We start from the raw sequence: 13352 nt of genomic DNA, 5'->3' as shown, positions 1-13352 counted from the left end.
AAACTGTTAACTTAATATTCATTCTTCAGCACTGTTTAATGCTGGATATTAGACTTTCTCTAACCTCCACATCTTAGCCTTAAGGACCACAGCCACAGCAAGTAATTGTATCCAGAATAATGGAACTGTAATTTCTACAGAGAGATATACTAGCTCCAGAAGAACTATACATAAGTCTAAATATAATTTGCTGTAGTAAAAATATCTTAAGATTGATGTACCATGAAAATTATAAAATGTTATCAAATTTACAAGTACAAACAATGAGAAAAAGAGGGAAAGAGAAATTTACTGAGCACTACAAGATACAATAAATGAGATTTTGTTCATAACAGGAAAACTGATCCCATTTACAAGAGACTTGGGCATGTTGCGGAACAAGAGCGAGTATTAACCACAACAACTTTGACAGTCTAATTATTCTTGATAAGGAGCTATATTTTATTTTTTTTGCAAACCCTGATTAATACAAAAGGAATCTGACAAATTTGGAGATAGATGGGGATGATATATCTTTTAGTCTATTGGTACCTCAACCTCCATCTTTAAACTGGGATTTATCAGAATCTGACACAAAAACAAACAGGTTTAAAAATCTTCACAAATCAGATAACCAAAGAAACTTTGAAACCCGTATGTACATTACAGCAGTAAAAATTTGTTGCGAGCTTTGTGAAGTCATGAAGAAAGTATTTTATAAGTACCTTATTAAAATCTTCCAAAGAAAGTGAACTATCTCTCTCATAGCCGGCATCTTTCATTAACTTGCTCACTGCTTGCTAAAAAGTATCACATTCAAAAACCAAATCTTAACAACTATGGTTCATGCATCGCTGTAAAAAAAAATCTGTTTATGCACAAAATGAATTTTGAACATGAATTACAAGTTTACAACAATAAGAAACACCATATTTAAAGAATAAATTTGGATAATACGAGATGAGCCATATAATTCCACAGATAAATACAACAGAGCAAAAATATGAGGGCAAAAAGGAACATGCATTTAGAAATTATTACCTCCCTTTGTTCCTCAGTCATAAATGAACCAGTCAAATTACGAAGCACCTCAAGTATATCTTTGAATGTCACCTTCCCCTTTCCATCAGTATCATAAACTCTGAATATCACTGAAAATGTGAAAAAAGGGAAAACAAACATTAGTCCAAAATTAAAAATGGAAAGAAAAAATATTAATCCCATTAAATGAATCTCTATATATACATATTATAGTATATGTTCATTACATTCAATCTTCTGCTGAATGGTAGCTTTTTGGCTGAAGGGCGAGAGAAATGCTACAAATTCCTTAAAATTGAATCCATCTACCATGTGTCCTAACCTCTGAAAAATCAAAAGTTCAACCAAAAAAAAAAAAAATGGTGGTAAAAGACACTCAAATATCTATATTTTTCAAGAAGTAACCATCAGCTCTCCGGTATAGAAATCCTTTGGGGCAAACAAATAATAAAGGACTTGTACGGTTCTACACCTGCTAGCAAAGGGGATTGAAAATTGGAAATTTCCTATCATCGAAAATAGAAAGAAATTTTAGGGGTTCTTAGAAATATACTTGAGAGAGAGGATTGAGGCTGAATTCAGGTAAGGAGAGAAACTCGTCTGAGGTAATGTATCCCTTGGAGTTGCGATCAAGCTGACAAAACCTCTCATACAGTGCCACTATCTCCTCCTGAGAAACTGAAAAGAAAGATAGCACTAGGTTTTAGTTGTAGTAACAAATCCTACCATTTTACCAGTTCAATTTTTAACATCTACCAACTTATAATTCAGCATTTCAGTACAATCTTGCAATGCAATACTATAACATGCTTCTGTTCACCGAGCTGCGATGACAAGTGGCTTCATCAAATGTTATCATAAGAAGATCGATCAAAGCTACTCGGTAAAGGGAACTGGTGCATCACTACCAGCTAAACCTATGGCAACACAAATACACAGTGACATACAATCCGATCGAAATCAATCTTATTGGGAGGAGGACTTACAGAGGTAGTGGCAGTGCTCTTGGACGTCCTCGATATCGTACTGAGTCAGGATAGAAGAAGCGTTGCCCATCGGAGCTGGCGACCGCTGAGAATTTCTCAGTCGGAAGAGGGGAAGAGAGATTGGCGAGGCCGGTAAGAGAGAAGAACAAGTTTACCAATTATTCACAAGAAACAAGGAATTTCCTGCCTACGGGCTTTACAAGCAAAAAGAAAAAAAAAAAAACTTTCTCTAGGCCCATTGGGCCTATTCTTCAGGCCCTGGATCTTCAAATTATATATGTTTCTCATTTTGGAATCAAAAAATTGAGAACACTGGTTTCAAAGTTTCCAACAACTCTAATATCGGAGACTGGATAAATACATATTATATTATGTGATTTTATTTTATGAGAGGAAACTAGTAGTATATTTTTTTTTGTAAAAATTAAAAAAATTTAGATAATAAAACTAAAATTTCACTTTATAAGAGGGTGTTAGCACGAATCCATATCCTCTGAGGTAACAAAATATTTTTGTTTGGATCACAGCCGTCCAATCGCAATCCGGGCCAATCCGGCCTGAGGTGGAACGCATGAGCCGCTTTAATAGTCGTGTGGATTCTTATTGGACAGTCCAAATCCAAACATAAATATTATGTTACCTTAGGTGATAGGAATTCGTGTTAGCACCCCTTCATCTCCACCTACTCTTATCCCTTGATACCACAATAACTACATACATACCAAGTATTGATTACTCATTTTCTATTGATTCAGGGTCTGTAGGCAGTAGGACACTTATTTTTATTTCGGCCAAATGACTTTTCTACCCTTTTTTACCAGAAAGTTTTTTGTTCATAAATGTTTTTAGACGGTGCTGTAATTGTTGTTTATTTGTAGGTAGATGCAATTTAAGTTCTGCATGCATAAGAAAAAAATGTGGGGATGTATAGTGTGCTTATTTCTTGTTGATCATTTACTACATCAGACAATAAAATGTTTGATTAGAAGGGGCACTTAAAATATTAAACTTGACCAACTAATACTCTTGTTTGAAGTTCAAATATTATGGAGCTCCTTTCAGCGTACTTGTATCATCATCTTATTTGGGCATCTCTCCTTCAAAATAAATAATCCAATAATCAATGGTTCTTCAACATGGACAGGTTAATTTCACAAGTTCTATTTAGTTTCACTGGTCAAAATAGTGAAATGTAGAGAACCAACACTGAACCAAAAGGTTCAAAATTTCAAAATATTTAGTCATGCTGCAGTTGGAATCCTGGCATCCTCGAAAGACAATGTGACGACCCTTTGCAATGCACTTGTCGTTCTATATTCTTTTTTTAGTTGTTTTTTTTTCACATTTACCATATGGCTCCTTAAATTTTTGTTATTTGTAGACTGGTCTCCCTGTCCAATTTGATGATTACTTTGTGGTCAACACGGGAGAGGTTGATCTGAATGCTGGATATCGTAGGGTTTAGGTTTTAGGTTTTACCTCCTACTGGCATGATGAACCCACTGAGTCATTGAATTTGAGTTGTCAGATGGAGGAAACCTGAACTCAAATTTACTGTTAGAAGGTTGCCACAGGATGTTCAAATCTACTGTTGATACATAGTATACGGATGTTCAAATCTACTGTTAGTGCAACAGAAATGGCTGGGTGCAATAATCTGATACCAGTTCCAACTGGTTAGAATGGAGATGAGAAAATGGGCTGCAATTAGAAAGGTCAGGTGTTTCCTTGAACTAATTGTCTAATTGTAGCTAGGGATCAGGTTGGGGAGCAACTTATCTTCAGTCTAGAAATTAGTGGTTCTGAGCACGGTCATTGAAGCTGCCCGAGGGGGATTTGAACAATCGGACTCTCTCCAGTTCCAGCTGTAACCATGGGAAAGAAACACTTCATGAGAGTTTGTCACTAGGTTCTGTTACTCAAACAGGCAGGAAGTTGTAAGCAAGAACTGCAGGCATCCTGTCAACCAATTAGTTGGTTCAAGAAACGATGTTACTTGAATGGAATTAGCCTTTTAGTTACTTCTTGTATAAAATTGTCATTTGTTTTCAGAGACTTTTAGTTTCTTGCAATGCAGAAATATTATTGTGCTATAAACTACATCTTTGATTAGTTTCCTGAGCAAATTATACCTCGCGGGGTACAGGAAAAGTTACTATTTGTTTAAACTAAAACTTCTTAAAATCTACAAAATTCTGACCTGTTACACATGTTATATAGAATTGTGCTTAGTTCAAACAAAATTATTGCCAGCCAGTATTTTCAACCACAACAAGACTTAAGACGCTGGTATGTTTCTGGCACTAGTCAGTACCAACACTTGTCCTTGATTGTCATTGCTTGAAAAGGCTTCTGGTAGACTGGTACCCATGCAACGCTGAATTGTTAATTTCTAATTAATGAATGGGTTTTGTGAAAAAAAAAAATTCTCATGTATAAAACAAAGGGTTAATTTCTTATGTACCCTTCAAAAGTTGTTGAATTTCTTATTTACCCTTTTACTCTTAGTTATATCTCACATATCTCTCAACTCTTATTTTTCTTTTTTATTTATCCTTTGAATTAATAACCCAAAATTAAATATTGTCTAATTTATTTGTTTTCTATTATATCCTTATTCTTTCTCTTTGAATTAAATTTTGTAAAGAGCATCATTGTTGTGTATCTTCATGACTCTTCATTTCATCTAAAATTTCACTATTGAGTTAAAGTTTTGACTTGTTAGTAAATGAAATTATTTATTGCTCTTAAGGATTCATATTCTTTGATTTAAGGTGAGCCGGAGCACTGCAAGAAATCTTGGAGGATAAATAGATTGGTTGGGTCAAGACTTTATGCGGTGCTCAAACTGTAGAATCAAAACCGCAGTTTATGAAGCCAAAACTGCTCTACTAAAATCTTTACCCAAAATCATAAGCTGCTAGGTGTTACGGTCTAAGGTATATACATTGTCGACGGCTTGACGCTGACCAAACTCGTATTGAAACATTCTGAAAATTGGCATCCGTGCAGTGCTATGGCTAATGGCTCCCCGTTATGTACTTACTAATCAAAACAAACTGGAGATGTAAACAAATCACTAGCAGCAACTCACGAACCTTTAAACAAAATTTAATTAAGTGGCCCAATGAAGGCGTCATTCAGGATATGAATCCTTTTAAGAGCAATAAATAATTTTATTTACTAAAGAGTCAAAACTCAACTCAATAGAAAAATTAATTTTAGATGAAATAAAGAGTCCATAATAATGGTACCCTTTGCAAAATTTAAATCAAAGAGAAAGAATAAGGGTATAATGAAAAACAAATAAATTAGATAATATTTAATTTTGGGTTATTATTTCAAAGGGTAAATAGAAAAGAAAAATAAGAGTTGAGGGATATGTGAGATATAACTAAGAGTAGAAGGATAAATAAGAAATTCAACAACTCTTGAAGGGTACATGAGAAAGAGCTCAGGCCAGGGTATGCATGGTTAATATATGAAGAATAGGTAACATGTGCTATGATGCATACAGGGTATAGTAAAACAAAGAAATGTGGAACCTTTTTTGTTATGGATGTCTTGTTGTTAGTTAATTATCACAGTGACTGGAATGAAACTTAAACAACTCAATAGGAAAAAAAAAACAAGAATAGTACTGATTTGAAATTGAATTACTATGATCAGTAACCTTAATTTTGTAGTGCTTGTTGTATGTCAGTAAAGCCAACCAAAGCAGGTAATCCGCTACACTAATTCAGACTACTATATACCCCTCCAGCTTTAATTTCCACTTCAAATGTATTGTAAAATTGTAAAATACCTAAAAGTCATGCGCATGTCACAACTATATCACATCTCAGCACACAAATAAATCAATGTACAAGATCAAAAGGAAACCAATAAAACAAGTACGGGAAGATTTAACTTGGGATTTTGGAATGACGAACTGGATGTGCGGCAGCAAAATTACAAACACATCACCCAGCAGCAACCATGAAATGCCAAAAAGTGAAAAACTTTATATTATGATGCAAAGGTTAAAAACCTTAACACAATTATGATCGTCATTATCAACCAATTCATCATCAACGGACCAAAAAAGAAAGGGAACTGCCAGACCTCAAAATCACATGGCCAACGGGCAAATTCTAACCAAAACTACATAAAACTTTCAAAAGCTAATTGCCTCAAGAGGCATGATGTAAAGCAACATAAAAACAAAATGGCGACATACAAATGTTATTTTCTCAAATTCTCTTGTTTCTTACTATTTCAAGTGCTCACAGCCACTTGAAGAGAAGGCCTCCGTGAGTTGCAAAGAAAGGAGCAAACACAAGTGATTCGACAGCCATGAGCTTGATGAGGATGTTGAGTGATGGCCCAGATGTGTCCTTGAGCGGGTCTCCAATAGTGTCACCAATGACAGCAGCCTTGTGGCAGTCGGATCCCTTTGGGCCGAGGCTCTGTGCATGCTCTGTTGCACCAGCCTATTCATTGCAATTGAAAAAAAAATTAATAATTTACACCTCAGAAATCTAATTAAAAAATTACTTTTAAATCCAACAAAATCAAATAAAAGAAAATGGACCAAGTGAATACGTACCTCAATGTACTTCTTGGCATTATCCCATGCGCCACCAGTGTTAGATGCAGAGATGGCAATCTGGAAAAGGTGAAAAAAAAAGGGTACCCTTTTAGTGCAAAATTCTCTCAAGAATAACTGAAAAGGAATCTAAAAAATCAGTTTGTATAATAGCAGATTCTTGTTCCATACCAATCAACCATGGCAAACTTAAATCAAATGAACATATTTTACTAGAAAAAAAACAACTAAACCCATACCTGAACGCCTGAGACGAGAGCACCAGCAAGCACACCAGAGAGGGTCTCAACACCAAAGAAAGTTCCAGCAATAAGTGGGGTCAAGATCACAAGAGCACCAGGTGGGATCATCTCCTTGATAGAGGCATCAGTCGAGATCTTGACGCAGGTGGCATAGTCGGGCTTGGTGGTGCCCTCCATGAGGCCAGGAATGGTGTTGAATTGGCGACGCACCTCCTCAACCATCTTCAGGGCAGCACTGCCAACACTCTTCATTGTCATGGCTGAGAACCAGTATGGGAGCATGGCACCAACAAGCAGACCAATGAAGACCTTGGGGGTAAGCACATCAACAGTAGAGATACCAGCACGGCTCACGAAGGCACCGAATAGGGCAAGGGAGACGAGAGCAGCAGATCCAATGGCGAAACCCTAAATAAAAACAAGGTGGCAGAAAGGGAAGTAATTAACAAAACTATTAATTTAAAGGAATATAATAATGTCTCTGTGTAGTTTTGAAGTTTATTAAAACAGATGGTCGTGCTTGTGTAAACTAAAAATGACAACTGCAAAATACAAGTCAACTATTATCTAAATGTACCTGTTCCTTTTTTGCAAGTTAATGATGCACAGATTTATTCTTCAAAATAATAAAAAAAAAAAATCAGTTCAAGGTATCTAACATAATTTTCTATAACTGTTGAGCAATACTTCTTTCAAATGCTAGTAAGATGGTTACAGGATTTCCGAGTGAAGACAATTAATCGACCCATGGACAATTTAATCAAACCATGGACAATTATCTATACCTAATATAACAAATGCATACATACAACATAATAAAACAATTTACCTTTCCAATGGCGGCAGTGGTGTTACCGGCAGCGTCCAGAGCATCAGTCCTCTCACGGATCCTGTGGCTCATGCCCGCCATCTCAGCAATACCTCCAGCATTGTCACTGATGGGCCCATAAGCATCAATGGCCAAGCCAGTGGCAATTGTACTGAGCATACCAAGAGCAGCAACCGCTATGCCATACATGGCAGCAAGACTGAAGCTCACAAAAATGCTAACAGCAATAGCAAAGATGGGGATGATTACAGACTTGTATCCAAGAGCAAGACCAAAGATAACGTTAGTGGCAGCTCCAGTCCTGCATGAGTCGGCAACGTCTTGAACAGGGCTGCAAATTAATTTCAAGATGCGTCAAAATAGGGTATAGTATCTACCAATAAAGATATACTATTTCAAGTATGAATTAATTTATGCATTCTATGTGTGGGTAGATGACCATACCATAACTCATAAATGTAGGTCGTGCAATAAAATGCATAACTCATCAAAATATTAATGTGTGTATATATATATATAACCAGCATTATAGATAACTAAACATTTACATTTAATTTCAAAATGAACTGCTCAAAAGGTGGCTAGTATCTCTTCTAAAACAGTTCCATAATGTCAAAAAAATAAAAAATGAAAGTGATGGTGTAAACAAGCAAGAAACCTACTAAATAATAGTCCAGTAAGAAGGTTAGAGACTTACGAGTAAGCATTGCTTGTATAATATTCAGTAACAAACCCAATAACAAGACCAGCCCAGAGACCAATAGCAACACAGAAGAACAGTTGCCTGAAAATGAAGCAGAAACATTAACATCTACAAATCATTCCCATGTCAAATAAAATTATAATTTAGGGCCATGAAATCTCACCAGTTAGTCACATCCTTCTGGGTACCAAAACTGTAGATAGTGAACTGAGCTGGAAGACCAATCCAAGAAACAATGGCAATGCCAACAGTCATGAGGGCAGTGGAGATAACAAGTTGTTTCTTCAAAGCAGGCTCAATCTCTTCAACTGACTTAATTTCAAAAAAGTCAGTTGCAAAGAGAGTGGTAATTAGGCAAACGATAATTCCAACGGAGCTGATAAGCAAAGGGAACATCATGGCAGTAAATTCATGGTTAATTCCAAACGATGAGATAGAAGCCACAACAAGGGCTGCACAGGAAGATTCCGCATAAGATCCAAAGAGGTCAGAACCCATGCCAGCAATATCGCCAACATTGTCTCCGACATTATCAGCAATCACCTGTGAGAGATTATACAAAATTAGCAAAATCAACCAGGAACCACAGGATGGCATACATGGCATACAACGTAATAAACATGACTGGTTCAGGACATAATCTAACAGTACACAAGCAGTATATTTCCATTTTACTTTTTCCTTTCCTATCCATAGGGGCATTAAGCTGGAAACATTAATAGTGATTAAAAAAATGCAAGACTCACAGCTGGGTTTCTTGGATCATCCTCTGGAATATTCCTCTCAATCTTACCAACAAGGTCAGCACCAACATCAGCAGCCTTGGTATAGATACCGCCACCAACTCTACCAAAGAGAGCCATGGACGACCCACCAAGACCATAACCAGTAATACTCTCAAATAGACCTTCCCAATCGTTACCATAGTACAGCTTAAACAAATTGATTGTGATATAAAGCACCAGCAACCCGCTAGCTGCAAGCAAGAAACCCATAACTGCACCAGATCTGAATGCTACGATGAAGGCCTTGCCGACGCCCTTTCTAGCCTCGAGTGTTGTACGAGCATTGGCATAAGTGGCAATCTTCATGCCAAGAAAACCAGCGACAAGGGAGGTGATGGCACCAAGAAGGAAGGAGATGGTGCTGAAAAGAGCAGTTGCAAGAGCTGGTTTGCAGGTGGTGTCCTTGCTGTAAGTGCAGGGTCGGGTCTTGGTGCTGAAGCCATCCACGGTACCAAGGAATAGGAAAATTATTATGGCAAAGATGACCATGAACACACCCACATATTGATACTCAGTGAAGAGGAAGGAAGTTGCTCCTGTAAATTCAGGACATAAATATTTGTTAAATGAGAGATCTTCTGATCAGTATGATATGTTTATACACAGATTGCTAATTGTTAGATGAGAGATCCTCTTAAACAGTTGCAATATGTTCTTCTAAAATCACAATATATTTTCTAGAAGTGCAATGTGCAATTCTTTTCATAACTAATCTCCATCTCGTTTGTGATAAATTAATATTTTCCATAGAAAAATTTCCCAAAGCAAAAGACCACACAGAATACAGCATCTTATTTGATTACTTTTTGAGTCCTTTGTAAAGCTGTAACTTTTGTGGATTCACATTCAAAAGAAATTACCCTGTATAAAACATCTTCCTGGCCCCCCAATAGTGACTTGTATAGTAGAATATTGCACTCTTCACATGCAATTAGGAATTATCATTTTAAGTACATTATTATGGCATATGATATTCATTTGAATTTCCTATTACAAGTAAACCATGAAATACAAAACATGCACTGTATTCTGATGCTTCATGGAAATCAGTGGTCAAATAACCATTTTTTTATGTGAAAGAATAATGAGTCAATGCTTTTGCTACCAGGCACATATAAAAGATAATAATAGTACAACTAAATCATGTTCATGCCAGTTCAGCACCAATGTCACACTAACATTAAATATTTGGTCAAAGATCCGAGGACCATGTTCTCAGCACCATAAACTAGGAATACTTTACGTGAGAAAATCTCCATATACAAGTGTAAAATCAAAGAACCACGTTGCACCACTAAAAAGTCAATGGTCAGACCTAAACATAGAAACAAAGATTTTCTCAAATAAATTATTCCCAATTCTAGTCTAGAATAAAAGGATGATTGCTTAGAACTAATAAGATTTATATTTGAGAGATCAATATAACTATAGCAAATTATAGATCTACAATAAAAATTGTAAAAATAATTAATTTGCAATTTGGTAACAGAATTCAAAACCCAAAAAAAAAATATACAAGGAACATAAATAAATAGATCGATCTTAAATATCCATGGTCCTGCAAAAACCACAAGGGACAAATAAATGGATGTGTACAACATGATCAACAAAAGAAGCGCAGGCCCCACTACAAGCATACTTCATTAAGAAACGACTTTTCATAAAAGAGTACCAATTCACTTCTAGCCAAATTTGTTACTTTACGAAGAACAAGGGACCACAGAATTAAACTTCTTTTTTTTCTGATTACACAGATATATAAATAAATATTTTACCAAAATATGCCTATTTCTTTGATTATCTTATTTTTGATAAAAAAGAAAGGAAAAAAAGGATTATAGAAAGTATAACATAAAAAATTACGTCCCTAAATCTGAGATCGATGTTCCTTCAAAAATTACGTTTGCAGGACTAGTTCCCACCCAAAAAAAAATACGAACTAAAAACAAATTATTTAAAGGTCAATTCAGTAAAGATGTATGTACATCCCTTTATTTGAGAAATGAAAGGAGAAGTAAGAAAAAAGGATATTAACACAATCCTTCGTATCAAAGAAGCACCGGATCTAAGGCCAATTTGCTCCACACTACAACCTCTAAAATTGAATTCCGCGATCAAACATATAATTATGCCGTGTACTGGAGCTAAAGTGAGCAAATAAAAAAGATTGAGACAGATCAAATTAGCTAATAAGACTCTAATCACACTCTAAAAAAGAACCTAAACAAGAGAAAGATCTCTCCTTCCCCATTTCTACCCCTCACGCACACAGATTAAGTACCCCTAATAATTAAATAACCGAGCTAGCTAACCTTCGGAGATGGCGGTCTGGATCTCGGCACACTTAACCACGACATTGTGATCATTAAGGCCCTCCTCCTCTTCAATCAGATAATCGCCATAGCCGTTTTTGTTCCCTCCGGCTGACTGTTTCTCCGGTGAGAGCTTCACACGGGACACCACTACCCACTGCACCAACGCAAACACAATTCCCACGACGGAAGCCACCGGTATCAGTATCTCCGTCGCCAGATCCGAAAGAAGCGCCGCCATTTCTGTCGCCGAGCGCCTATCAAACCCTAGGTGAGGCGAGAGAAAAAGGGTCGAATGTCAATCTCTTTGGGAAATGTAGAGGAGAGAAAGAGAGGAATGGGCAGAGAGCTAGGTCTGGTTGGTCTCCTTTTATAGCGCCCCTCGAGCTGGACTGAGGAAGCGAGACTGGTGTGAGAGGAATTTATTAAGTTAACCCAAGGATTCACCCCCTCCAGTTTCTTTCACTGGAGTTGTCCGTTTCGGATAGGATTGAAAGGACCTTTTTTTATCCATCCAGACAGACAGATTGGACAGCTAAACGAATTGATTCACTGATATTATTTAGGGTGATTTATTTATGACAAAAAGCACATAATTTTGATTACAAAATAATAACCGAAACGGAAATCCTTTGATAAATTTCTTGATAGGTTAAACTTTTATCTTTTAAACAAAATTGGTCACTTAAATTATATTACATTTTTCATCCAAAAACATACAATGTGCTAATATAAATATTTTCTTTGACTTAGAAAAAATCTGCAAAATAAATATTCATATCACTGTCTATTTACATTTAAAGAAAGAAGTATGTTTACGTCAGCAAAAATATTTTATTATCAATTACGTGAAAAATATATTTTAAATATCACTTCCAACATCATCTACACCAAATAATGTCACAACTAATTTTGAAATTTCGAGAAACCATGGCATTAAAATGGACAATCATGAACCGATTTTTTTTCTAAAAAAATAAAACATATTTATATCACGAGGAGGGTTCAAATGCCTTCATTTTTTGTGTCTCCATCATATCTCCATTTTTTAAAACTTGAATAACTCAAAATTTAAAACTTTGATAGTCAAATAAAACCGTTAGATATGATCTACGTCATTTTATCTATGAACGTGTAAAACTTTATGACATTTCAATTTTGTTTTGGTTGTCATTAAGAGCTTGGGAAAATGTACTAATGTGGATAATTCTAGACGTTGATTTTTCAACTTATCAATTCACGTGAAAACAAAATTTAAATGTGATAATTTTTTATGAGCACGTAGAGAAAATAACATAGATCATATCTAACGGTTTTATTTTGATGTTTATGATTTAAATTTTGAGTTATTAAATTTTTAGAAATAGGGGCATTATTTGAACCTCCTCTCGTGTCGTACTTATTTTTATTATTAATATATGTCGACATAAAAAAAAACAACCGGATCTGTTTGGATGGGATGATTTGATTCAAACAACACAAACATTTAGCAAATTGTAAGAGCTAATTAATGTTTACAAGTGATTTTGTTACGAAGGATGAACATGTTCACCTATGCATGAATTTAAATCTTTGAATATTTATTTATTATTTCAAGAAAGACAGATTGATTCTAAATTTTTACTAATAACGTTCAATGTAAGAAGTAGAGTAGGTACAACGGATTATTTTCTATTTTTAATCGATATTGTTCAGTGTATGATTTAGAAAGCATTCACTAATCAGTAATCACTGTACGTTGAATGTTTATCTAATTTTGGAAGTAAATATTATTACATATTTGAACACAGATTCTATGTTTATATTACAAAAACATCTAAATTTAGACAACGAAACTCAACAAGCTTTTAAAAGCAAATAAAAGAAATCTTTTCAAGGTTTGTTTAA

The 13352-nt window shown here is 35.4% G+C and overlaps 2 protein-coding genes across 2 annotated transcripts in view; both read right to left on the bottom strand.

Moving 5' to 3' along the window:
• Nucleotides 1-186: 186 nt before the first annotated feature.
• Nucleotides 187-13352, bottom strand: part of LOC144553564 (uncharacterized) — a 58127-nt gene continuing 44961 nt past the window's right edge. The window contains exons 2-7 of the mRNA XM_078301789.1: nt 2007-2139; nt 1574-1698; nt 1248-1344; nt 1021-1130; nt 705-779; nt 187-567 (exon numbers count right to left, since the gene is read on the bottom strand). Coding sequence (XP_078157915.1) covers nt 517-567; nt 705-779; nt 1021-1130; nt 1248-1344; nt 1574-1698; nt 2007-2076 — 528 coding nt within the window. The 5' untranslated portion in view covers nt 2077-2139 and the 3' untranslated portion in view covers nt 187-516. The remainder of the gene's footprint in view (nt 568-704; nt 780-1020; nt 1131-1247; nt 1345-1573; nt 1699-2006; nt 2140-13352) is intronic.
• LOC144553562 (pyrophosphate-energized vacuolar membrane proton pump) lies at nt 5991-11872 on the bottom strand. The gene is made up of 8 exons (XM_078301786.1): nt 11466-11872; nt 9115-9689; nt 8532-8911; nt 8363-8449; nt 7666-7996; nt 6834-7244; nt 6595-6654; nt 5991-6478 (listed from the first exon to the last, which is right to left on the bottom strand). Exons 1-8 carry the CDS (start codon nt 11704-11706, stop codon nt 6272-6274), a joined length of 2292 nt encoding a protein of 763 aa, XP_078157912.1. The 5' UTR covers nt 11707-11872; the 3' UTR covers nt 5991-6271.

Source organism: Carex rostrata, chromosome 4 (genome assembly GCF_964058835.1).
Source record: "Carex rostrata chromosome 4, lpCarRost1.2, whole genome shotgun sequence".
NCBI lineage: Eukaryota > Viridiplantae > Streptophyta > Magnoliopsida > Poales > Cyperaceae > Carex > Carex rostrata.
Note: the sequence above shows the minus strand (reverse complement) of the source record. Positions and strands in the feature narration are given on the sequence as shown.

Bases quoted from the DNA above. Each gene is read 5' to 3' on its own strand.
- LOC144553562 (XM_078301786.1), bottom strand. From the start codon at position 11,706: ATGGCGGCGCTTCTTTCGGATCTGGCGACGGAGATACTGATACCGGTG. The intron at 8,450-8,531 runs GTGAGATTTCAT...CTTCATTTTCAG, and splicing joins CAGAAGGATGTGACTAACTG to GCAACTGTTCTTCTGTGTTG. The intron at 7,245-7,665 runs GTAAATTGTTTT...GTTTTTATTTAG, and splicing joins CCACTGCCGCCATTGGAAAG to GGTTTCGCCATTGGATCTGC.